Here is a 24535-nt window from a genome sequence, read left to right as displayed (position 1 = left end):
CAAAAGAGCGATTCGGATCTATATCACTTGAACTTAGGGCGACAGAAACATCGTTAGAGACTTGTCTTTTCGTTTCATTTGATTTATCAGATATTTTTCATTTTATATCTATACAAGAAAGGCGTCCAAAAGTGTGGTAGATTTTAAACGGAGATGGACTACATGTTCGAGCAAAGTGACAGAAAGCACTATAAAAACGTTAATGGAAGGGTTTCCGAAAAGGGTTCAAAATTTCATCACTAGTGATTAAAACTATAAAAATATTTTTTTTTTGTAAATTGTAATAATAATTTGAATCAAATAAAAAAAATAAAGCTGTAAGTTTAGTGGTTTCTGTTTTATAAACATATATGTATGTTAAGAATTTTTCGATCTCACTCCTTATATTCATCATTTAAGGACATAATTGGGAAAATTTTCAAAATGATTTAACAATGAATATATCGCAACATTTTCCACCTTCTAATATAAATTTAATGAACAGCGAAATTTATACATATATCAATAAATTTACTTCAGAGGTGAATACGTGCATTAATATTCACTCCAAGTCAGTTGAGTTAAAAGCAAGAAAGTTTGAAACATTTGTAAAAAAAATGTTTAAGGTCAAATACTGATGAATAGAAATAATGATCAGTATAGACTTATTTCAAAACAAATCCAACTTTTGAATATTTTAATAAAAGAACAAGTTAGTAAGGAGCATATTAAAAATTTCAGTGACAAACTTGAAAGTATAAAACCAGGCCCTCTTGCTCATAAACAAATTTATAATATATTAGTCTATAAACGTAGAACTACAATTGGAGATTTATCAGTTAATGGTCAAATTATTGATGATGAAAATTAAAAATTAACTTCACTTAAAAATCATTTTTCGGGGATATTCAGAAATAAATAGCTTCTTGACTTCTTTGGATCATAATGTTTTATTCAATTTCGATGATAATTTTTCGGCTCTAAACAATCAAAATTCAAACAGATTTATAAATTTAGACAACATTATGTCTCAAGCCTGTAATAGCTTTTGAATTTTTAGTTATAATTTTCAATAATTGTTTAAATAATGCGTATTTTCCAGATAGTTGGAAAGTTTCGAAAATTGTACCAATTAAAAAGAAACCAAACTCATGTGAAATAAATAACCTTAGGCCTATTTCATTGTTATCTAATTTAGGAAAATTATTTGAAAAATTTATTCGTGAGAAAATGGATATTAATTTAAATGATGACTATATACCAAATTTGCAATTTGGCTTTAAAAAAGGACATTCGACTGTAGACGCTTTATCAAAGTTCCAAAATGATGTTGTATGTAATTTAAGAGAACGACGCTGTACAGTTGATATTTCTCTTGATGTCGAAAAAGCTTTTGATAAAGCATATCCAAATGGAATACTTTTTAAAATGAAAAATATTGGAATTGATTTACACATCATTAAAATGTTCAAAAGCTTTTTCGAAAATAAGCGATTTTGCATACAATTAAATGATTCTAGGTCTGAATTTGGTGAAGTTTCTTGTGGAGTACCTCAAGGCTCAATTCTGGCACCTCATTTATATAATATTTTGATTTATGACTTTCCCCACAACCTATTAAACTCAACAGGTGTACTGTATGCAAATGATTCACTACACTATGCACACCACGAATCTCCCTCAGAAGCACTTAAAATTGTCTTGGACACTTAGTTAAAGTTAAAGAATTTTATGATTTTTGGGGAATAAAAATAAATGCCTCTAAAAGTGAAGCAATTTGTTTATGAAACGCATCTGGCAAATGTCCTTACTATGTTGTCCCTGAAAGTAAACACTGAAACTAAGTTTAAATGGTGTTGAAATACCTTTCAATGATAAATTTGAATACCTTGGTATTTATTTTAATAAACTTTTTAAATTCAATGACCACGGCAAAATTATGTTAAAAAAGTTTATAAAATTAAAGGATGTTCTGGTATTTATTTTAATAAACTTTTTAAATTCAATGACCACGGCAAAATTATGTTAAAAAAAGTTTATAAAATTAAAGGATGTTCTGGCAGAGTGTTAACCCATAAAACATTACCTATTAGGACAAAGTTGTTAATTTACAAAACCTGTTTTAGGCCTGTTTTACTGTATGGATTTCTTATTTGGTTGTCTATTTCTCCCACTTTAATGAATAAATTTGAAATTTTTGAAAGAAAGGTATTACGATCATGCATTGGTAAAAGTTTTCTTTCAAGATTTAAAATATACTCAAATGTCGTAATATATGAAGAATCAGGTATAATACCGTTGAGCTTTTATGTTATTGATATTATTAAAAGATACATAAAAAGACTAAGTTATAATGAGAACATAATTATTAAAGAAATAAATGATTCTCAAATAGGTTTTAATTTAACATACTTATACACCATACGTATCTCCTCTTGGAGTACAAAATGAAAATATGGTTTTTAACATGGCTAATTCGTCACCGGATTTTTTAAAAAAACTTATCCTGGCTCTTACAGGGGTTAGTTATACCCTACACCACTTTATTGGGGAGGGTATATTGGGTTTGTGCTGATGTTTGTAACATAGAAAAATATTCGTCCAATACCCACCTTAAAGTATACCAATCGGCTTAGAATCATTTTCTGAGTCGACTAAGCTATGTCCGTCCGTCTGGCCGGCTGTCCATGTAAACCTTGTGCGCAAGGTACAGGCCGCAATTTTGAAGATAATGAGATGAAATTTGGCACACACGCCCAAGTACGAAGTCTATTGAAAATGGTTAAAATCGGTCCAATAAATGATTCTCAAATAGGTTTTAATTTAACATATACACCATACGTATCTCCTCTTGGAGTACAAAATGAAAATATGGTTTTTAACATGGCTAATTCGTCACCGGATTTAAAAAAAAAACTTATCCTGGCTCTCACAGGGGTTAATTATACCCTATACCACTTTAGTGGGGAGGGTATATTGGGTTTGTGCTGATGTTTGTAACATAGAAAAATATTCGTCCAATACCCACCTTAAAGTATACCAATCGGCTTAGAATCATTTTCTGAGTCGACTAAGCTGTGTCCGTCCGTCTGGCCGGCTGGCTGTCCATGTAAACCTTGTGCGCAAGGTACAGGCCGCAATTTTGAAGATAATTAGATGAAATTTGGCACACACGCCCAAGGACGAAGTCTATTGAAAATGGTTAAAATCGGTCCATTATTTCGACTAGCCCCCATACAACCGTACCCCCCAAATAGGGCCTTTTGGCTTATAATTAATTTAAATGATCTATTATGTTAACAAAAGTCGACAAAACTTAGTTTTATAGAACTTTAAATGACACTACCGATTTTTGTAATGATCGGGCTTTATTTGATCCTATCCCCCATAAAAACTCCCCTTCACAAAATGACTTAAAGGTCAAAATTAACTTACAAACACTATTAACACTTTTAAATTCTACATAAATATTATTGAAGAAAACTTAACTCCCCCTACCAACATTTTTCTTTTTTTGAAAGCCTCGGGAGCAAGGGCTTTGACATGTAATTTTTAAATATACAATTTAAACTATTATTGTTAAGTTTGGTACTGTATTTTTAAGATATTAATATTTGTTTAAGACATTACATTATAATCTTAAATATTTCCTATTAGTTATTTTAATATATGTTGTTTTTATAAAATTGGTTTCAAAAAAGTCTCAATAAATATAACATTCTGAAGACGTGCGAATGTCATATACAATCGTATGGAATGGTGAATACATAGGAAACAATGTTTTATGCAAAAGTACAAAAATATGTACAATTTTCAAGAATGAGTCAAATTTTTTGTAAGTTCATAGTGGTTCAAAGAAAAGTTTATTTGTTAAATCAACAACAAAAACACAGGCCAACGGAATGGAGGTTTATGAAAACTTTATAAACCAACTGGACATTTTTAATGTATTTTTAGCTGCTGAAACGGATTCTGGTATCCGTTTTCTACTATCACCCACCATTTTTTTTTTTTGCAAAATGGAATTGAATATTTTTTTAATATACTATGGACTTTTTATAAAATTATATTTACGTTTACGGGTTAATTTGAATTTCTCCGGTGTCATCAAAAATGCGGCTCTTCAGTATATATTTATCCTAAGTTTAATTTAAATCGGTTGAAAACAAAATGTTATTTTACAATGGTTTCAATAGGATTTCCTAATATTGCATAGTTTGAGTTTGATCTTCACAGTTCAGAGGTTAACACCAAAACTTCAGATGTACATTTCCTATTATCCTGAATTACATATTCGGAACAAGTCGGTTTTAGTGACATTTCTAAAAAAAACAATATAGAGCGTTTTGAGGCGATAAAATATATACAATTTTTTTGTCCAAAGTTTAGTACATTTTTGTGTATATCTCGAAAACTATTTTGTTTATAATAAAATTTTATACATCAAATTAAAGGTATTAAATACCTTTCCAATGATATATAACATGATACTAGAATATGGACCGATTTTGGGGTTTTTCTGGAAAATATATTTTTTGACCCGACTTCTTTTTTCATCTCAAAGAAATCGAAAAAAAATGTCTATATAATTCTATTATAAATTTCTATATGTTAATAGCCAATGAATTAAGCTTTTATTTAAGGTATAAACCATTTCTGTATCTAATCAAATGAAAGAGATATTTGATTTCAAAAACCATTTAAAATATGGTATGTACAACACAGACTTCGCTTAATAAAGATTTTCTAAATAGCTGGCCTACGGCCGGGCACAAGGACTCCTCTATGGCATGCCCAACACCGGCTTCGCTTAATAAAGATTTCCTAAATAGCCGGCCTACGGCCGTGCGCAAGGATTTTCTCCTCTATGGTATGTCCAACACCGGCTTCGCTTAATAATGATTAGTATACATACGTTTTTTTCAAATCATAATTAAATTATTAATTTTTTAGATAAACCTCCAAACAAATGTATATTTTTCGAAATATAGCCATATATATTTTGAACTTTAGAGGACCGCCCACCCTAAAGTATGCGTTGCCGACAAAAAATTTTTACGTCATTTCACTCACAAACGAACTCTATATTAGTGGTGAAATTTTCGACGTGATTTGAAAAATGTCACTAAAACCGACTTCTTCAAAAAATTTTTTAAAAATGCCATCTGAAGGATTTCCTATTTATGACTATATCCTAAATACGGTTTACGCTATCTAATGAAGATAAAAACTCATATTTATGTTAATAGGAATATATTTAACGTAATGACATGGTTTTGTTAGAATATTTTCCATAATTTATTATATTTTTGTAAATGTTTCTCATGTAAGTGTTTTGTGTTAAATTTAATATTTTTTCTTTAAATTCAAATTCAAATTACGTTCATAAATACTTTCTCATCTTTGTGACAAAGAAATAATTTCAATACAACAAACACAACGGCAATGATCCGAGGAGGAGACCCGTTCTTCTATGGCGAATGACCGACTTAACGTTAAAAACAGGCGCAAAGTATTGTTAAGAATAGGCCTTTAAGTGAGGTATCTAGAAACCCACTGGTAAGGGCTATTGTTGACCGAAGCAACAGAGACTGAGTCATCTCCCAGGAAAAATGGGAGACTATCCGTCAGAAGATGCTATGCGTGTACTGGAAGATCCTAAAGGAGAATGGCCTGGTCAGAGAGGCACTCTACAAGGGGGAATACTATCATCTCTTGTGGAACAGGGCCATAAATATTTTGGTAAACTAGATTCTTTTGGCTATAAAACGCCTATGCCGATGACGTAGCGGTTGCGGTGTCAGGCGATCATCTTGAAAACGTATCTCAAAGGTTAAAACAATCACTAAAAATCATCAGCTCGTGAGTGCAACTAGGAAGTGGAAACAGTACTCCATAGTTCATGCTAGGATCAGAAATCTCATACCAAATAATCAATATATTGTTGTTTATTGTATTCCGCTACCGTCTCTAGTGAGAAAGTTTCGATATTATATATCTTTGGAATCTCATGAATCTCTCCTTCCGTCAAATAATTGTTTCCGAGCAGGGATGGCAAAATTAGTACGATGGTACTTTTTTTGATACTATTTGATGTGCAAAAGTACCGTGATACTCCCGAGTCTTATTTGATACTTTCAGGGCTACAATCTCAATATCCGATTATCGTTTAACCGGTAGTAAATCTGTCTGGTAAAATAATTTTTCTACCCTACACCACTTTAGTGGTATATGAATATTACTTCATATTCTCCATCACATCTGGAATCTGAAATGTTATGTCCTGAGTTTTGAGAAAACGCACCATGAGTGCTTTATATAACATTTTACAAAGTACAATTTCGTGGTAATATTTGTATCGTAGCTATGAGATACCATGCATTTCCTGGGAAATCTTCATCAAATTATATCAAGCGTGTTAACATTGAGGGACGGATAGCATATCAACATATAACGCCCATTCCAACTTTAAAATGAATAAACAAATTTTAGAAATTACAAACTTTTAGCAAAAAAAAAAAATTGTACTTTGGATTGTAAGAAAGCTTAACTGAATACTCTCCCAGAGGCAAGGTTCACATAATATGGGTACCAGCCCACTCGGGAGTAGTCTGTAACGAAAGAGCGAATGTAATAGCTAGGGAATAGGGAAGGGAGCTCAAGGCAGTTAAACTGACAAACGCAAAACCATTCGACGCATCAAAAGCTGAAATAAAATATGGGTGAGAGAATCCCATAAGACCTCTTGGATTAATGAAACAGTGGGTAGAACCACGAAAATCCTATGGGGTGTCCATGATATATCTTCTTGGTCTTCAAAGACAGCAGCTAAGTAGGGTGATATCGGTTATAACTGGCCACTGTAAATTGGCCCACTTTGGCGTAGCCCAGATGTCGGATGCTTGGATCGACATACTTTGGTGATCTGTCCGATTTATCAAATATTCAATTAGAACGTCTTATGGAATACATTAATATGAATCCAATATTCACACTATTTCATCCATGGCAGCTGGCCTGGTTTTTCTCTTTCTCAAAAATCTTACTCCTGTTCGCACTTTCTCTTTTTTACTCTTCCCTATCTCTCTCTTTCTTTTCTTACATGTATTATTACAAAGGGATTAACATGGAGCCAAGTAAAGACGTGACGGCAACCTGTGAAAACCTAACCTAATAGTTGAAAAGTTACACTCATTTGAAAAAATTTTGTATGACCAACAAACTTTCAATCCCTCTAACTCCGGCACTCCTTGACAGTTAGAGCTGATATGGTCAAGGAGTGCCGAAGTTAAATATTAATCTTTAATTTTTTTTTTGGTTTATCAATGAAGATATACACTCACCTGTTACACTTTGTTGAACTGTATGGTTATTTTGTTCCAGCGAAATTATAGTATTCATATTTATCTTATTATTACCAACTATGTCAAGAAATTGCTTTTGTTGCTCATGGTGAGGTGTGTCAACCGAAATGCCTCCACCACCTGATGAAGCAGTTATTGTACTATTAATATCATTTGATGTTGATATACCATCAGTAGGCAAGGATGTTTCTATTTCAGAATTTATATTTTCGGAATTTTCCTCTTGAAGAGATAAATTTTCTTCATCTAACTTTTTTATATTTGATTCCTCTAAAACAGCAAGTTCAGTTGTTTCTAATTGAGAAGATAGTGGCTGCTGAGTATTTGCTGTTATATCGGAGGGGTTTGGTGTCATAGAAGGTGTTGGTGTAGAAGATAAAGGACTTGGTTGAGGTGTTGCGTGTTCTTCAGTATCAGCCATTGAATCTTCATCAGCCATATTTGCACTACCATGAGCATGTGATTGGTGATATCTCAAGCCGTTTACATGCTTATATTTTTTGCTACAATCTTGTTCCGGACACTCGAGTAATACGGGTGATATCGCACATGGCGATGATGTTTTACACTTTTTTGAGCTTATTTGAACATTCAGTCCTGTCACAGGATTTATTAAACTTTGTGGTTGATTGGTTAACCCACTAACAGTGCTTGAAGAAATAGGAATACCACTTGCATTTGCCATGCCAGTGATTGTAGAATCACTGTCACCGCTAGTTGGTGGTGGGGATTCATCCTTAGACTTTCGTTTTTCAGCTCGCGGTGGTAAAAATGCTGTTGGTGAAGTACTTGGTGTGGAACCACTATTTCCTGATGAAAGCGATGACCCACTGTTAGTTTTATCCGTAGACGCTGTATTTGTTGTTCGAGAAGAACCTCGACCGCCTTTTGTTGATCCATTTCTCAGTTTGGAATGAACGTTTGAATGAGAAAAGTATATCTTAATACAAAAAAAGAAAAAAAAAACAAAATATAAATAAATTTAATCGTAAATAAATAAGAATTAAATATTTTTGTATAAATACGAAGTTTAAAGCTCACAAAAATTTTAAATTATAAATTCAAAGTTCATAGTTCACATTTTTTAAAATTGTTTTTCATGCTTGTTGAAAATTTAGCATCGTATTTTTTCTAGTTTAACAATAATTCGTTTAAAATGTTATAGTTTAAATCCGAAATCCAAGTCAGATATTTGCGAAAAACGAAATAAATCTTTAGACACGAACTATACATTGCCCATTTAATAAAATTTCAAAGCTTAAATGTGCTTAACATTTTTCAAAAAATATTTTAAAATTCTTCTACTAAAAAAATATAAAAGTTAATGTCAAGAGAACAGGAACAGTTGAGAAAAAATGTGTATTATTTTTATTTTATTCTATCTGGGTAAAAAGTAAAAATGTCTTTTAAACATTTTATTTTTTAATACCTTTTAGGTTTTTCAATATATTTAAAGTCATTTAGGGCAACTTTTGATCATGACAAAACAAAAAAACAAACAATATTTTACAACTATACTTCTTCATTTGAGACCAAATTTGGCATGATAGGACAAATTTTTTAGTGTTTTTTGAAATTTTAAAGTCTTTTTACAAGGAGAGAATCGCGAACGAATAAACTGTGAACGTAGTTTTGCCACATTTAATCTGTAGTTTCAGACGTATATCGTGTCTAATTTTTAGTGTTGGACGGTTTAATATACCAAAGACAGGTTAGGTTAGGTTGTTGACGCAGTCGGAAGGTTCTACAATTTCCTATATATCCTCACTTTGAAAACTTCTGTAATAGTCATTGTATCGAAAATTCAGTCTCCTTGCATGCGCACCAATAGTACAGTGTCCTGTAAGGATGGCTACCAAAAATATTTACCATACGATAAAACACATATTAAACTTAATGCAATTTTTAAATTTAATAAACTTACTTCAGTCATTTACTATTTATCCTCTGATTTGAAAAATGCATTTTAATATTTTTAGAAATTTATTTTTTCTACAAGTGGAATTAGTTAAGCGCTAAATAAAGAAACCACCACGCCATTAGAGGACTTGATCCGTCAGTATAGATGTCAAGTGTTCCACCGTTTGAGAAGGTTGTTTTTGACATTTTTACTATACATATTTTGTCCGAAAGGAGCGTGGATGAGCATAATCGATATTCTTGGATGTAAGTCGTATTCCCCAGGATGAAAGCATGACGATTTGGCTTCCATATCCCGGAAGAGAGGAGTCTAACTGCACAGTTCAATGCCAATTGTCTGCTTAATGGCTTAAGTTATGTGAGGCAAGGTACTATTCAACTTAAATGCTTATTTTTTTAACAGATGTAGGTTATTATATGCCGATTTTATACCTCAAAACTAGTAAAGTGCAAATTTCTCGATTTTTGTTCTAAAAATGTGTTCTTTAATTCTAAGAACATGGTTTCTTTTATTTTTTTTTTATTATTTTTAATTAATTTGACAACTACTTCAATAAAACTATTTGAATTATATGTAAGTTATTTTGTTAATGAGTGAAAAAGATGGGTATATAATAATTAAGAATTAAAGTTGTTTGCATTTATTTTACTACTTTTTTGCCTTAAAGATAATCAACTATGTATAACACACCTACACTACGATAGTGGGGTGGGTATTATACATTTCTGATGATGTTTATAACACATAAAAATATTTGTCCTGCACCTGACGAAGCCTATTGAAATTTAATATTAAATAACTTTAAAATATATATGGTTTGTGAATTTGCAAAAAATGGAATTGCCAGATATTACAATTTCAAAGCAAATTGGAAAAAATTATACGTGTTTGATTTTTTTTTTTTTTGTTTTTGCTCAAACCAGAGGTTTAAAATTGTTTAGACTTAATGTGGCTACTTATTTTTGAGATATATTCTAAAAACCGTTTTCTTATCTTCAATATATTTATAATTACTCGAATAATAGTTTTTGTCCGTATATGAACTTGTTGTCAGCTATCTCCAATTTCAGTTTTTTGAAACTTTGTTAAGCAAATTTTTAGAAGATCCCATGGGAATTTATAACTCTGTGGTTTTCGGAAAATCACATTTATTTGTAAAATTTTAGAGAATACGTATTAATTCTTTAGTGTAAACAAAGTATTTTCAGAGTATTTAAGACCAGATATATGAAATATATATTTCACATTTTATTCAAATCGGACATTATTAACCCAAAAGTTGACCTTTGAAGTTCACATTCAAAGGTCAACTTTTGCAAAATTTGTGAATTCTCAGTATACCATGTCAAAATATTATTTATTTGTTGGCCATGTTTGATAAATATGACTTGAATTCTTAGTATACAGTCTTAGCTATAAATGTAAAATTAACCCTTTTAAGAACATGAAACAATTTTAACCCCGAAGTTTAAAAAATCGTAAAAACACTTTTTATTTGAATTGATCAATTTTCAATTGATTCCTACCTGTAACACTGGTTATGGAGCGCACACCAGTTCCGATAGAGGCCTAGGTGTATTTCTTCGGATTTGAGGTGTACATCCTCCTTTCAAACTAACTAACTACTACTTATTTTAGTTAATACTAAATCCCACTAAACATTTTCTTTCACTATCTGAGACAATGTCTACATAAATTACATCCTCCTTTCAAACTAACTAACTACTACTTATTTTAGTTAATACTAAATCCCACTAAACATTTTCTTTCACTATCTGAGACAATGTCTACATAAATTATAAACAGTATTTTTAAACAATTTATTTAAATTCTTGTATTTTTTTACTGTTAATTAGTTGTCAGTGATAGTAAAAGAAAATGTTGTTGATAAAATAAAATTGAACAAAGCAAAATTTTATAATTAAAATAAAACTGAAAATTAATATTTATAAATATTTAATACATACATATTAGATATTTATTAAATTATTATTAAATGCTATTCCACTGCTTTAAATAAATGCGTTTTAATGAGTAAATAAAATAAATACTAAGGAGTGAGATCGAAAAATTCTTAACACACGTTTTTCATTACATTTTTCAACCAAAGTATTATTTGATTTTTTTTTATCAAGTTACCTTTGAAAAACATGTCAGTTATTATGTGTAATGTCAATTATATTAATTTTTTTGTTAATCTGATTAAAATGAGTGACCAGAAAAAAGTGCGTACTGAAATTATTAAATATTTTCAACTAAACCCAACTTGGTCTTACAAAAAGTTGGCCAAGCATACAAAGGTATGCCGTCAAACTGTTTCCAATGTTATTAAACAGTACCGTGAGAACTTGTCAGTTGATAGAAAACCTGGTTCAGGTAGAAGGAATGGCCCACATGATGTTTCTAAAGCCAAAAAATAGAACGCATTTTCAAAAGAGCTCCCAACACATCCGGTAGGAAAGCAGCTCGGTTAGCTCAGTGCTCGGACTATTTGGTACGAAAAGTTAAAGCTAATGCAGGTTTAAAAACATACAAGGCTCAAAAAGTTCCTAACAGGAACGCTGCTAAAAATTTAGAGGCCAAAAACAGAGCACGGAAATTGAAGTCAAGTTTTATAAAAAAATATTCTTGCTGCATAATGGATGACGAAACGTATGTTCTGGCAGATTTTTCGCAACTTCCAGGTCAAAAGTTTTATGTTGCTGATGATCGAGGGAATGTTGAAGAAAAGTTTAGGACCCAAAAGCAGACAAAATTTCCCAGAAAGTTCTTGGTATGGCAAGCAATATGCAGTTGCGGCAAAAGAAGCCAATCATTTGTTACAACGGGCTCTATAAATACCGAAATTTACATCAAGGAATGTTTACAAAAAAGGCTGCTTCCATTCATAAGACTTCATAATGTGTCCACTTATTTTTGGCCTGACTTGGCATCCTGTCACTATGGTAAACAAGACCTTGAGTGGTACAAGAACAATAATGTGGTATTTGTACCAAGAGAGGCAAATCCTCCAAACTGCCCGGAGCTAAGGCCAGTGGAGAGATATTGGGCTCTTGTTAAAAGAGAATTGAAGAGTACAAAAAAGGTGTCCGAAAGTGTGGTAGATTTTAAACGGAGATGGACTACATGTTCGAGCAAAGTGACAGAAAGCTAAAACTATAAAAATATTTTTTTTTGTAAATTGTAATAATAATTTGAATCAAATAAAAAAAAAAATAAAGCTGTAAGTTTAGTGGTTTCTTTTTTATAAACATATATGTATGTTACGAATTTTTCGATCTCACTCCTTACTACAATCAATATTTGTCGAAATATTATATATAAGTGCTTTTAAATATACGTCCAAACTAACAAATATTCTTTTGGATTAAATACAAAAAAATATTTTTAAACAGATACCAATTGCCTTCAAATAAAACATTTCTTTTGTTTCTGTAGTGATTGTCGTTGTTATTATTTTTTTAAAACTATATTTATTAAACTTTATTATTTGTAAATTTTATTTGATCAAGTAATGTTTTAAAATTCAGTTTAAAAATTTTAATTTTTATACCCTCCACCACCATAAGTTTGTCGTTCCGTGTGTAATACCAAGAAATATTTATCTAAGACCGAACAAAGTATATATATATTCTGGGTCTTTATGAAATTCTGAGTCGATTTAGCTATGTCCGTCTGTGTAAAACACGCTCACGTTAAAACTAAGCCAAGGAGATCAACCAAATTTACCGAAAATTTTTATAGTTATCCTAAGCAGTAGGTATTGAAAATCAGCAAAATCGGCTCACGACGTAAAAAGTTATCAGTAAAAATTTCGGACTACCTCGAAAATAAATTACGTTTTTTCGTAATTCTTCAGCTCTTTTTTCAGAAACTACAAAAGATAATTTATTTCTACCAGGGATCAAGTATGTTGAAAATCATTAAATTTATTCAAAATTTTTATAGCCCACATACGAAGGTATATATTCCCGGAAATAAGTTTATCGTTAATATCTCCTTCAAATAAATCAATATATATACAAAATGTTGCACAGTGGGGCAGAATGGAAATTTTTTGGAAATAAATCTGGCATTTCTAAACGGCTGATCCGATCGGGATAAAATTTGGCGTGAGCGTAGCCAAGGAGTATTCGAGTTTAAGTTTTGAAGATGAACCCCTCATGAACCCCCGCGTGCCCCAGGGACGGAGCTGTGGCGGCTCAAAGTAGGGTACCTACGACATGTCAAATTTTTAAACTAGTGTCATTTTTTTGTTTTTCACCCAAATACAAAGATTTTTATATTTTCTGAAAGTGCTCGACGAGATCTTGAAATCTCTACTTATCTCTTATAATATCCGAGTTATAGGCATTTAAAAATTAGTGATACAAAATTTACCATACCTTGGTCCGCCTTTTTTGAATACCGGGCGTAATTTTGGACCAAATGGACTCTTGTTAGTTAGACAACAAAATTTACAATAATATACAAAAAATTTCAGATCAATATCATTTACAGATCAAAAAATATACGTTTTTTAATTTTAAAATTCAAAAAATTTTAGATTTTTGCCGTTTTTTTTTTTTTGCCCAAAATGTGTCTTAACTCTTTTATTAATAAAATAAAATTATAAGAACATATAACAATTTTATAGTTTTCTAAAAGGTATCTTTACGCAGAACGCTTTGGCGTAAAAAAACTTGTCCTATTTTTTGAAAATGTTGCCACTGCGTTCTTCCAAAAATGACTTTGGGCAACATGTTCTAAAATCCCAAAGCTGGGATCAGAAAACTGAAAGCAGTTTTGGAAACCTCAATATGCTTTCTATTTACTCCAAAAGTATTTTCCCAGCCCTGAAAGAAATGTGGACCGTATGGGCAAAAATGTAAAAAGTCCCATTTTTGATAAGATAAATTCAGACGAAAAGATGGTATCATTTGATGTAATTTCCTTATTTCCTAGTATACCAGTAGATTATGCCATTAGAGTAATAGATGACAAATGGGACGAACTGGAGAAACATACGACTATACCCATGAATTTATTTATGCGAATATTAAAGTTCTGCATTAAGAAGAACCGTTATTTCAAATACAAGGACAAAATCTACACACAATGTAAAGGATTACCAATGGGCTCACCGGCCTCGCCGGTTGTGGCTGATATAGTTATGGAAGAACTATTAAATACCTGTATTGGACAATTAAATGAAAAACCTAGATTCTTGACAAAATATGTAGACGACCTTTTTGGGATTATAAAGAATAGTGCAATAGATGATACCCTCAAGGTATTCAATAACTTTCACAGACAAATCCAATTTACAATAGAGGAGGAAAACAATTGTAGATTACCATATTTGGACATAGTGATAATAAGAGATGGTGAAGATATAAGAATGGATTGGTATCAAAAACCGACAGCATCAGGACGCATTATCAATTTCTACTCCTGCCAGCCCAAACATGTGATAATGAATACGGCCGATAACTTTATTAAAAGAGTCTTGACAATAAGCGATGAAAAGTTCCATAAAAACAACAAAGATAGGATAATTAAAATACTGAGAATGAACGCATTCCAAATGGACATCATTGAAAATCTACTTAAGGACAATAAAAGGAAATGCAGGAAACATGAACCGGAACATGTGATATATAAATCGATGACATATGTACCTGGAATATCGGAGAGATTGGAAAACTCAGGAATATACAATAGGGAAAGATATAGGATAGCTTCAAGACAATTATTTTCTAATACTAAGAGTAAGATCGATAAAATGGATAATGCGAACCTTATATACAAAATAAAATGCAATGGTGACGCTTCAGAAGCATGTGAACAGGTATATAAAGGAACAACCAAGAATAAATTAAGGACAAGAATAGCTGGACACAGATCTGATCTAAGAAACAAGAATAAATTAAGTACACAAAAAACCGCACTCATGTCCCACTGTGCAGAGAGAGGCCACATTCCCAACTTAGACAACATTGAAATCTTACAGAGGGAAAATAAAAACAACAAACGATATATGTTGGAGATGCTTCATATTATCAATGTGAAAAGAGAAGAATGAACTACAAAACAGACACAGAAAATTGCGCGCAGAGTTACAGACATATAATAAATAAAATAAGATTATAATAATTAGTGCAATATTATATGTAAAAGCATTGTGACGTGTTTTTATTGTTTGTTTATTGTAACTCATTTTGTAAGTGAAAATGTTTTGTTTGTTATTGTTCTTGAAACAGTGGTTTAATAAATGCTTTTTGTTAATAAAATAATTGTAGATTCCTGAAGATGCTATCCAGTGGATGGCGAAATATTGAAGAAAATAAATAAATAAATTGAAAAACTTAAAACTTTGACCTCGAGCTCGTTTAATGATTTGATTTGAAGAAATTGAAAAGTCGAATAAAATATTAATATTATATTTGGACAATTTTTAAAAATTATTTAGTTAATTATTTTATTAAAGACTATAACATTGTATATACAATAAAAAAAATAAAATTTTATTATGAGCCACGCACAACAACACCTAAATCACCCCACACAAACCACCTTTCCCGCCCACCGAAATATAAAACACAATTTAATACAATATCATCAGTTAGTATAATAGCTGTTTTTATTTGAACTGTTTATCTTAAACATAATACAATTAATTCTTACAACCTACTTATATAGTTAATTCCTAACACTACTTATTTTCTATAAAATAATCTGTCATATCGGTATACATATCCATAAGGTAATATAAGTCCTTTAAATCTTCCTCGTTTTGAGATAATAGAGTTTCATAACAAATCCATCTTTTTCGCATAGTTGAAAGAAGAGGATCAGAAGATAGAAGTAAACTATTAAAAATATCTTCATTCTGTGATTGCCTGGAGCATTTTCTTAAGCTGAAAAGTTGAACATGCTTAAAATCTCGATTCCTCGATTCCTCGCTTCCTGGGCTTCTTCTGTTAACTCTCCAAGTGGAAAAATATTCGATTCAATTATTATTTGACCATGACACAATACTTTGTGTACTGTTGGTGTTAGTTCCCTCCATGGATACAGAGATACAAGTAATTTAGAAATTTCAGATGTATATTCCCCAAATCGATTTCCATTAATTTTATGTTTATTATTCAGTGCCCTTAAAATAGTGTTAACTGTTCGAAGCAACTCCTTGTCGATTCCAGTTATTTTTGAAGTAATTTCAAAATCACGAAAAAACCTTCTCGCCGTATTACCGTCATTTGTACTACCGCAACTTGGAAGTGGTTTGTCGATGTTTAATCCCATCTGAACTTTAAATTCTTCTTGTATTCTGCTTTTTTCCGCAGTTTTCAGTTCTTTCAATTCTTCATTATTTTTTGTTGATTTAGTAAGATTCTCTGGCACACTTCTATATTTGAGGTCGTATGCTATGTGTAAAAAGTAATCCAAAAATCGTATTCTGGCATGAAGTGGTGAAATTCCGAAAGACAAGACTTCTTCATTAATACTTCTGCTTTTGTTTATATTTGAGAATTGCGACTTTTTCTCATTACATATTGAGCATCTCCAGAAGGAAGAAGTTTCTGTTATGGCATTGCTGACCTTTCCATCAATCATTGTTAAGCTTAGCTGATATGATACGTTAATAGAGAATTCCTTTATTTTTATGCAAATGGGCTCCAGTGCATTTATTTCGTCTTTTAAATATTCCACTAAATCTTTTGTTGTTTTCTTTGACTCCTTTATATATTCAAATCCAATGGGTCTACAAAAATTTTTTGAACACGGAGTTGTATTGATCCATATATCTTCAAATGAATTTCCGATGCTTGACGATGATGGATTAAGGGAATATGAACGAATTCGTAATGGCACTAATGATGACATAAATACACTTTTGTAGTCTGCTAATGTCCGACGTCCACAAGCTTGTTTGTATTCTGGAAGTGCTGATAAACCGTCACATCCCCACTTACACATTAAGACAACAATCTGACACAATTCTTGATGCTGTTAATGATGTGGAAGCATCAATAGGTGATGGTAGGATAGTTTGTTTTTTTCCTGGATCGCCTTGTATGATGGTAATATATTGTGTCCTTTTTCATGCAGAGCTTTCCTTAATATTTGGTACTTATTTCGACTGAGACCAAGTTCCAACATAAGCGCTATTGCTTCCTCTTCAGTAAAATTTGATTGTGATGTTGGAGTTAGTATACTTTCCACAATTCGCTTAAGTGGTTTTGGTGATGCAATAGGAAGAATAGTTGCAATATGTACGTCATCCATAGGTTGGTTTTCCTTTTTCAGCATTTCGTTAAATGTATCAGCAATTTCCTCATTTGAGATTGAAAAAAGTTTTTGTGTGACCCTCTTTTTTTTGAGTTATTATAAATTACAGTGGCCAACAAAATTTATAAAAAGTCGAACCCCAGAGACCAAAGTACAATTTTCTAAACTCAAATTTCTCTATCACATTAGGATTGGAGACGCTATAACATGGCAATCACATCTTTATATATAATCATGTGTCGTCTGAAAGTCCAATCTTTCGTCTTTTAAATAAAGGTTTAACTTCGTAATATTTTCTTCCTACTTTGAGATATCATAATCCAAAGTAAAAACAGCTATAAATTCAAAAAATAAATTGTCTTTATTTTACAGCAAACATTTCAGCGGAAAATTCAAAATGTATTATATATATTTCGATGAAAAAAAGATATATCTGAGGTTAAACCTTTTTTTTAAAGTCGACAGATCGAACACTCAGACAACATAACAAATTTTAAAAATAAAGGTGTCTTCGCGCTGTTATAACGGCTCAAATATGGCCAAAACGGGATCTTTTGATCTTAAAAACACGATATCTCGAAGTCAGCTTTGGATTCAGCGCAGCTCAATCCTTTAGAAAAAAATATGTTGGCCTTTGAGTTAAAATTTGTTAGCCTGTGTTATCTAAAACAAAGTAATTTATAAAACCATTTATTTAAAATTTATAATAAAATTAATAGAAATGATATTCAAATTGCATTTTTTTATTTAAAAAATATGACAAATTTATTATAGAAAGCAAAATTAATCACCAACAGTATAATTGTTCAATATAATAAATCCATTGTTTAAATAAAATTGTTGGTTGTCAACAATATAGTAGTTCTATTTTACAAACTACATAGTTGTTGAAAAATATTATTAAAAGTTAACAATTTTAAATAACAAAAATATTTTTTGTATGCACAAAAACCGTTGTTGATGCCTTTTCAATTAAAAAAATAATTGTATTTACAAATTTGGTTATTAATATGACAATTGATTTGTCGTAATTTTTTTCTGTGCACGTTCAATATTTTTTGCGTCAGTATTATCATTATTTCGTGCTACACGGGTCGTACGTAATAACAAGAATGCCGCAAAAACTCTAAATTCCTACAAATTAGAATAAATTTATTATGTCTCATATTTTTAATTAACATTAAAAAAACATATTTGACTTTTGTATATTTATTTTATTTATTTTTCCGAATTTTACAAATGTATCGTGATTGATATCACAAAATATGCTACACGTTCAATATTTATCACCCGATCCATTATAAATATTGATAAGAATTTTGGATTTCAGAAAACTGGGGTTTTCTGTGATATAGAACATGATCCGTCAATATTACATGCTACAAGTTCAATACATATCATAATATTGAACGTGTGACACTGCTTTTTGGAGTGCAAAATATAAATTTTTGGTGTTACAATATTTCACACGATGAGGACCATCAGACGAAAAAGTGGAGGCAATTCGTTAATATGATAGACCAAAATCAGAAAAACAAAAAGTTCGTCAAAATGGTCAATTACTATCACAGGTATACACCGAAAAATCTGCTATGTCCTATACATAAAATGTTGAATGACTTGGTCAGAAGAGGCAAACGGTTCATTCAAAAAAGTTAAGGAGAGTTATGCTAAAATTTAATGTTGATTTTTGTAATCCCGATGATAAGTTATCATTGACTATGGATGCTTCAAACATAGTTATCGGGGGAGTCTTATAACAACAAATTTGACAGATGACATTGATTAGCATTAAAGAAATTTTTATTAAGGTGTGTAACATTGATTAGCATTAAAGATTTTTTTGCTGTCGTAAGTAGCCGCCACAGCTCCGTCACTGGGGCATCTGCGGCGTTCATCTTCAAAACTTAAACTCGAATACTCCTTGGCTACGCTCACGCCAAATTTTATCCCGATCGGATCAGAAATGCCAGATTTATTTCCAAAAAAAATTCCATTCTGCCCCACTGTGTACTGTGAGACGTTCTGTAATATACAGAACAGTACTGTATTTTAGTGCCCTGTTCTGTATGAATTATTTTTTGCTAAAAAAATTGAAAATGTTCTGTATTTTATTTAGTGTTCTTAAGTTTTTTTTTGTTATTTCTTAAGTTTTACATAAAAAACAAAATTACAAAATATACTTATATAAATATTAAAATTAAATAATATTTAAAACAATACAACATAATAAAAATTAATATAATCTAAGTGAATGAAAAGTGACCACGTTCGTAAGAAACTGTTCCGCCTGTTGAATACTTACTTGGTGAATTGTTTCGTTTCAGTTTTATGTCACATAAAAGAGTGTAAATTAGAAACATTTCCAGCTTTGTCATAACAATTGGGGAAATGGAAATTATAATTTTATACTCTTTTATGTTATAAAAGCAACTTTATATTTTCTTTATTTCTCTTTTCTCTTACTTTATGAATAATATAAGAACTGATTTATATTCACTAATCTTTCACTTTTTTATTATATATCAAACTAATATTTTTATATATAGCCTTTATAGTGACTATTTAGCTCATTTATCCAAAATTAAACTCAAATTTGCTGGCAGGGTAACTTTAACTGTATATGTATTGGAGCATTCTAAACACACAGAAGTTCATAAAAATTACAGTTTTCAATTTGTTTGAATTTTCAATACCAAAAGTTGAAACTCTGTTTGTAAATAGAATTTTAGCAACAACAAAAATGAAATGTCAATAATTAAAAAAAAATATTTTTTCCAGTTCAGGCAAATTAAACAAAATTCTTAATGAAAAGTGCTTGAAGACTATTTAAAAATAATGCATTTTTTGTGGATAAGTGCAATTTTGCGTACGATGCTTAAAAGTGTTTTGTCCTAAAAAAGTAATTTTTGTCTGCTCTAGAGCTAAATACTTTCGAAATATGTATTGGGAAAGATTTGTTGCGAAAGTTGAACCAGAGAGGGAAAATATGCATGTGGGTAATTCAAACTTAACGGGTAATTATGTGTAGTTTATGTACTTTTTCGGAAATATGCAAATACCTTAATATTTTGCTGTATTCAGTCAAAAGATATATAGACAAAATAAAATTAAACGCGGTAAAAAAGGGGGTTTCGTGTTTTCCATAAGGTCCACACCTAAATGGCTGGCCCGACTTTAAGAAATTTTAAACAGAGATATATCTTTTCTTAGAAGTTTCAATTGGTCATATATTTATTCCAAAAAATCAGAAAGGGACGAAATACGGAATGCGTTAAAATGATTATTTTTAAAATGAAGAAATAAAAGTAATTTCTATTGATATACCTACGCCCTTATTTTATAAAATAGATTTTGTATGCAAATTTTGTTTTATAACTTAAATGGAAAATAATGTAAAACAAATTTAATTTTTGAAGATTCTGATCATTTTTTTTACTTTATATGATCATTTACTTTATATGTTCACAGTTTTGGTTCTTTGTGATAAGATCAACAACTTTTCCTCAGAGAGTAAATCAAAATTCCGAACGGTTTGTAAGATATGAGACTGAGAAAATGCTCACTTTTTTCAAAAATGACACCGAGGCCCCATATCTTTGGGGGCCTATAACTAAAAAAGCGCATGACTTTGGGCAAAACTGGAAGACATGGGTCTTCTTTTTTTTGGTCTTTTACCATATAGTGGTGTCCGTATATGGTTATTTTTTTCGTGTTGCACTGTGTAATGTATACATGTTTTGTTAGGATTTAATGAATAACTTACCAATTTATAACTCAATGACTTTTTATATTATGACAATTTATTTAATATGTCAGAAGTAGTCAGTTGAACAAAAAGTCGACTTTTTGTATTTAATTAAAAGTCGACTTTTCGACTTTTCTACTTTTTGCATTTAGTTAAAAGTCTACTTTTCGACTTTTTAAAATTTAGTTAAAAGTCGACTTTTTGACTATATGTATTTTATAAATAGTCAACTTTTCGAATTTTTTCGACTTTTTCCGATTTTTTTGACTTTTTTCGACTTTTTTCAATTTTTTTTGATTATTTTCGACTTTTTCGAAAGTCGATTTATAGAACGAACCCTAGTCAGAAGTACACTTCCCATGTAATTTACATTACATACATATACATATTTAAAATTTTTTTATTTTTATATATCAGAATATTTATAAGTTCGTTTATATTTAATATTTTGTTCCAAAAAATTTTCAAACTTTTAATCTTCTTTTAAAATATTTATTTGATAACACAAACACTTTTAAAGGAACCACAATTTGAAATAATATAAACTAGTTTTCGTCATACATTTTCAACTATTCCGATTAGTTTTATTTTTCTTGTACATATGTTGCGAAATTTCTTCAGTTCTACGTGACTTTATGCAATTTGAATAAAATGAAACTGTTAAAAATAACGAAATTTCTTCAAAATTTTATTCATATATCCATAGTATTCAAATTACCTACATTCAAGGGAGTAAAATTAACAATTTTAGATGTAAATTTGAATAACTGTAATTTTACTATTAATTAAATTTCTGTTCTGTTTTGTATGTAAATATAAAGAAATTTATTCAAATCAACAGATTAAATAGACATTATTTAACAAAAATAAATTACTAAACATGAAGAAAATTCATTTATATGAATAAAATTTCTATAGATTTAAATAAAAAAGATGTATATTTAACTATTTTTCCCGTTAATATTGCTCATGATATTTTTTCTTTGTTTATATTAGCTTATAAATTAATCCTTTTTGACTACATAAAGTCTTTTTAGTCATCTGGTATTGAAAATCGTCAGTAAAAAATATTACATAAATTATCAGTTTCAAAAACAAAATTTTTCTTTTAAAAATGTACACCTCAAGTTAATTCCATAGTCAAAAAGGGTTAAAGTATAATTTTTTATACTTAATTTATGATATTTAGTTTTATTTCTTTTATTTCTCCAATTATATAAAGAATTATTCAAATAGATTGTGTGTTTTACAATTTCTAAACTTTGGTGTTAAATTGTTCCAAAGTGCCTTAAAGGGTTAATCAACCTTTTTCCACACAATTTAAAATATCGGACTATATACGTTAAATTCCAGTCATTTTTGGTAAATATGACCGACAAATAAATATTATTTCGATATGGTGCACTCAGAATTCCCAAATATTTCAAAATTTAACCTTTGAACTCTACAGTTTATGGGTTAAAAATGTCCAATTTTAATTAAACTTCGGATATATATTTTATATTATCTTGACTATAATATTCTGAAAATACTTTATTTATAATGTACATTAGGAAAGAATTAATACGTTTTCTCTAGTATTACAAAAAATCGATTTTGCAGAAATCCGCCGAATTCAAATCGCAAGTACAACTAAACTGTAAGATCTATCTTAGCCTTATCTATTGTCCATAAATCCTCATGAAATCTCCAAATTTTTTTTAAATTTGTTTAAGAAAGTTTAAAAAAAACTTTCTGAAATGCTTATTATGTGCAAAAAACTGATATCAAAACTGAGCTAATTATTAGGTAATATGTTTGCTTGGCATTTACCTTTTAAAAAATAAACAATAGACTGGTTTGTTTAAATTGTCTTTTGTTTGAACAGTGTGGAAATAATTTGAGTCTTTTGTAAGATAATTTGGACAGAGTTTGTTTGGCCTTTGTAAAATTATTAGTATCGCATACGCGCTTGGTGAGACATCTGTTACTTTTAGAATGATATTAATCAAATATAATTGATATTGAGTTCTAATTTTGGTTACACAATTATATGTAATGTATAAAAGTTATCGCTAAAATACACGCCCATTTGTTACAATTATATATCGAATAAAAGTTTAATTTTTAGTCGATCGTTTGCGTTCGATTTTGAACTTTTATATATTTTTAGAAATATTTATATTTTATTTATAAGTTTCTTTTATATTTATTTATAAGAAAATGAAAATGTTACTCGATTTGTCTCAAATGCTTATATAACATCCCTAATAAATATTAGGGTAGTAACTTTTAGAATTTTATTTTTCAAAATGTAAAAAATATTCGCAAATATTTGAATAGAACACTAAGTATACTCTTATTAAAAGTTAAAATGAAAATTCCATGGTTTTTATAAAAAATGTAATCATTGAATTTAAATCTGCAAATGAACAGCAAATCTTTTTAAAATAAAGCTATGAGCCTTGATTGGTTTAAGTAACTGTTTTTTAACAGCTGTAATTGTGGGCTAATACATGGAACCAGGGCCAAAATTTATGTATATGTGTTTACACTAAACATAAACTAACTAACTTTTTCTATATTATATGGAATTTTTATTGTTAACTGTAATAACAAGCAAGTCAATTGGAAAGCTTATTTTTTTATTTTTGTCCTTCTAAAAGTGCCAATTTTTCCATTTTTTTTTAAACATTTACACCGGTATTCATAGGTTTATTACGCACATTTTCCATACAAATTTCCTAAAATAAACCATTAATAACTTTATTAAGTATTTATGAATATGGGGGTAAAACTTTATAACATAATTAAAAAAATATATTGCGCTATGTATACATGGCATGTCTAACTTTGGAAGACATTTCAAAATCGTGTCAACACATTAAGTTGTCAATTCCTCATAATTGTCTGATAATTTTATAGTCAAAAGTGCGAATTTTATGCATCTAAAGCTGTATGGCCACTTCAAATTTTGATCAAATCTTTACGTTTATGTGTAATATATACGAGAAATCATTGAAGCACAAGAAGGATAAACAACACATATACGTTTTTTTTATTTAACGTACCCACGATTACGATGCCCAAACGTAGATTAAAAATTCAATAGTTACAGTATAAAATGTGCTTCGACCAATAATGTATGTAATTAAAATCTCCTCTGAATCGAAAATAATAGCAAACAACAAAATTTTGTGATCTCGTTTATCGTCCAATAATTTTGTAATCCTTTTCAATGGTTTAAAGCTTTTTGGTAATTATCTTAAA

The 24535-nt window shown here is 30.0% G+C and overlaps 1 protein-coding gene across 3 annotated transcripts in view; it reads right to left on the bottom strand.

Annotated features, from left to right (window-relative positions):
• The window catches only part of LOC111679324 (probable serine/threonine-protein kinase DDB_G0282963), a 342621-nt gene that overhangs the window by 152819 nt on the left and 165267 nt on the right, over positions 1-24535 (bottom strand). For all 3 annotated transcript variants that reach the window (XM_046953880.1, XM_046953879.1, XM_046953878.1), the window contains exon 6: positions 7323-8283. In XM_046953880.1, the coding sequence (XP_046809836.1) occupies positions 7323-8283 (961 nt within the window). The remainder of the gene's footprint in view (positions 1-7322; positions 8284-24535) is intronic.

Source organism: Lucilia cuprina, chromosome 6 (genome assembly GCF_022045245.1).
Source record: "Lucilia cuprina isolate Lc7/37 chromosome 6, ASM2204524v1, whole genome shotgun sequence".
In the NCBI taxonomy this organism is placed as follows: Eukaryota; Metazoa; Arthropoda; class Insecta; order Diptera; family Calliphoridae; genus Lucilia; species Lucilia cuprina.
The sequence above is the reverse complement of the archived record's forward strand: the minus strand, read 5'-3'. Positions and strand labels throughout refer to the sequence as shown.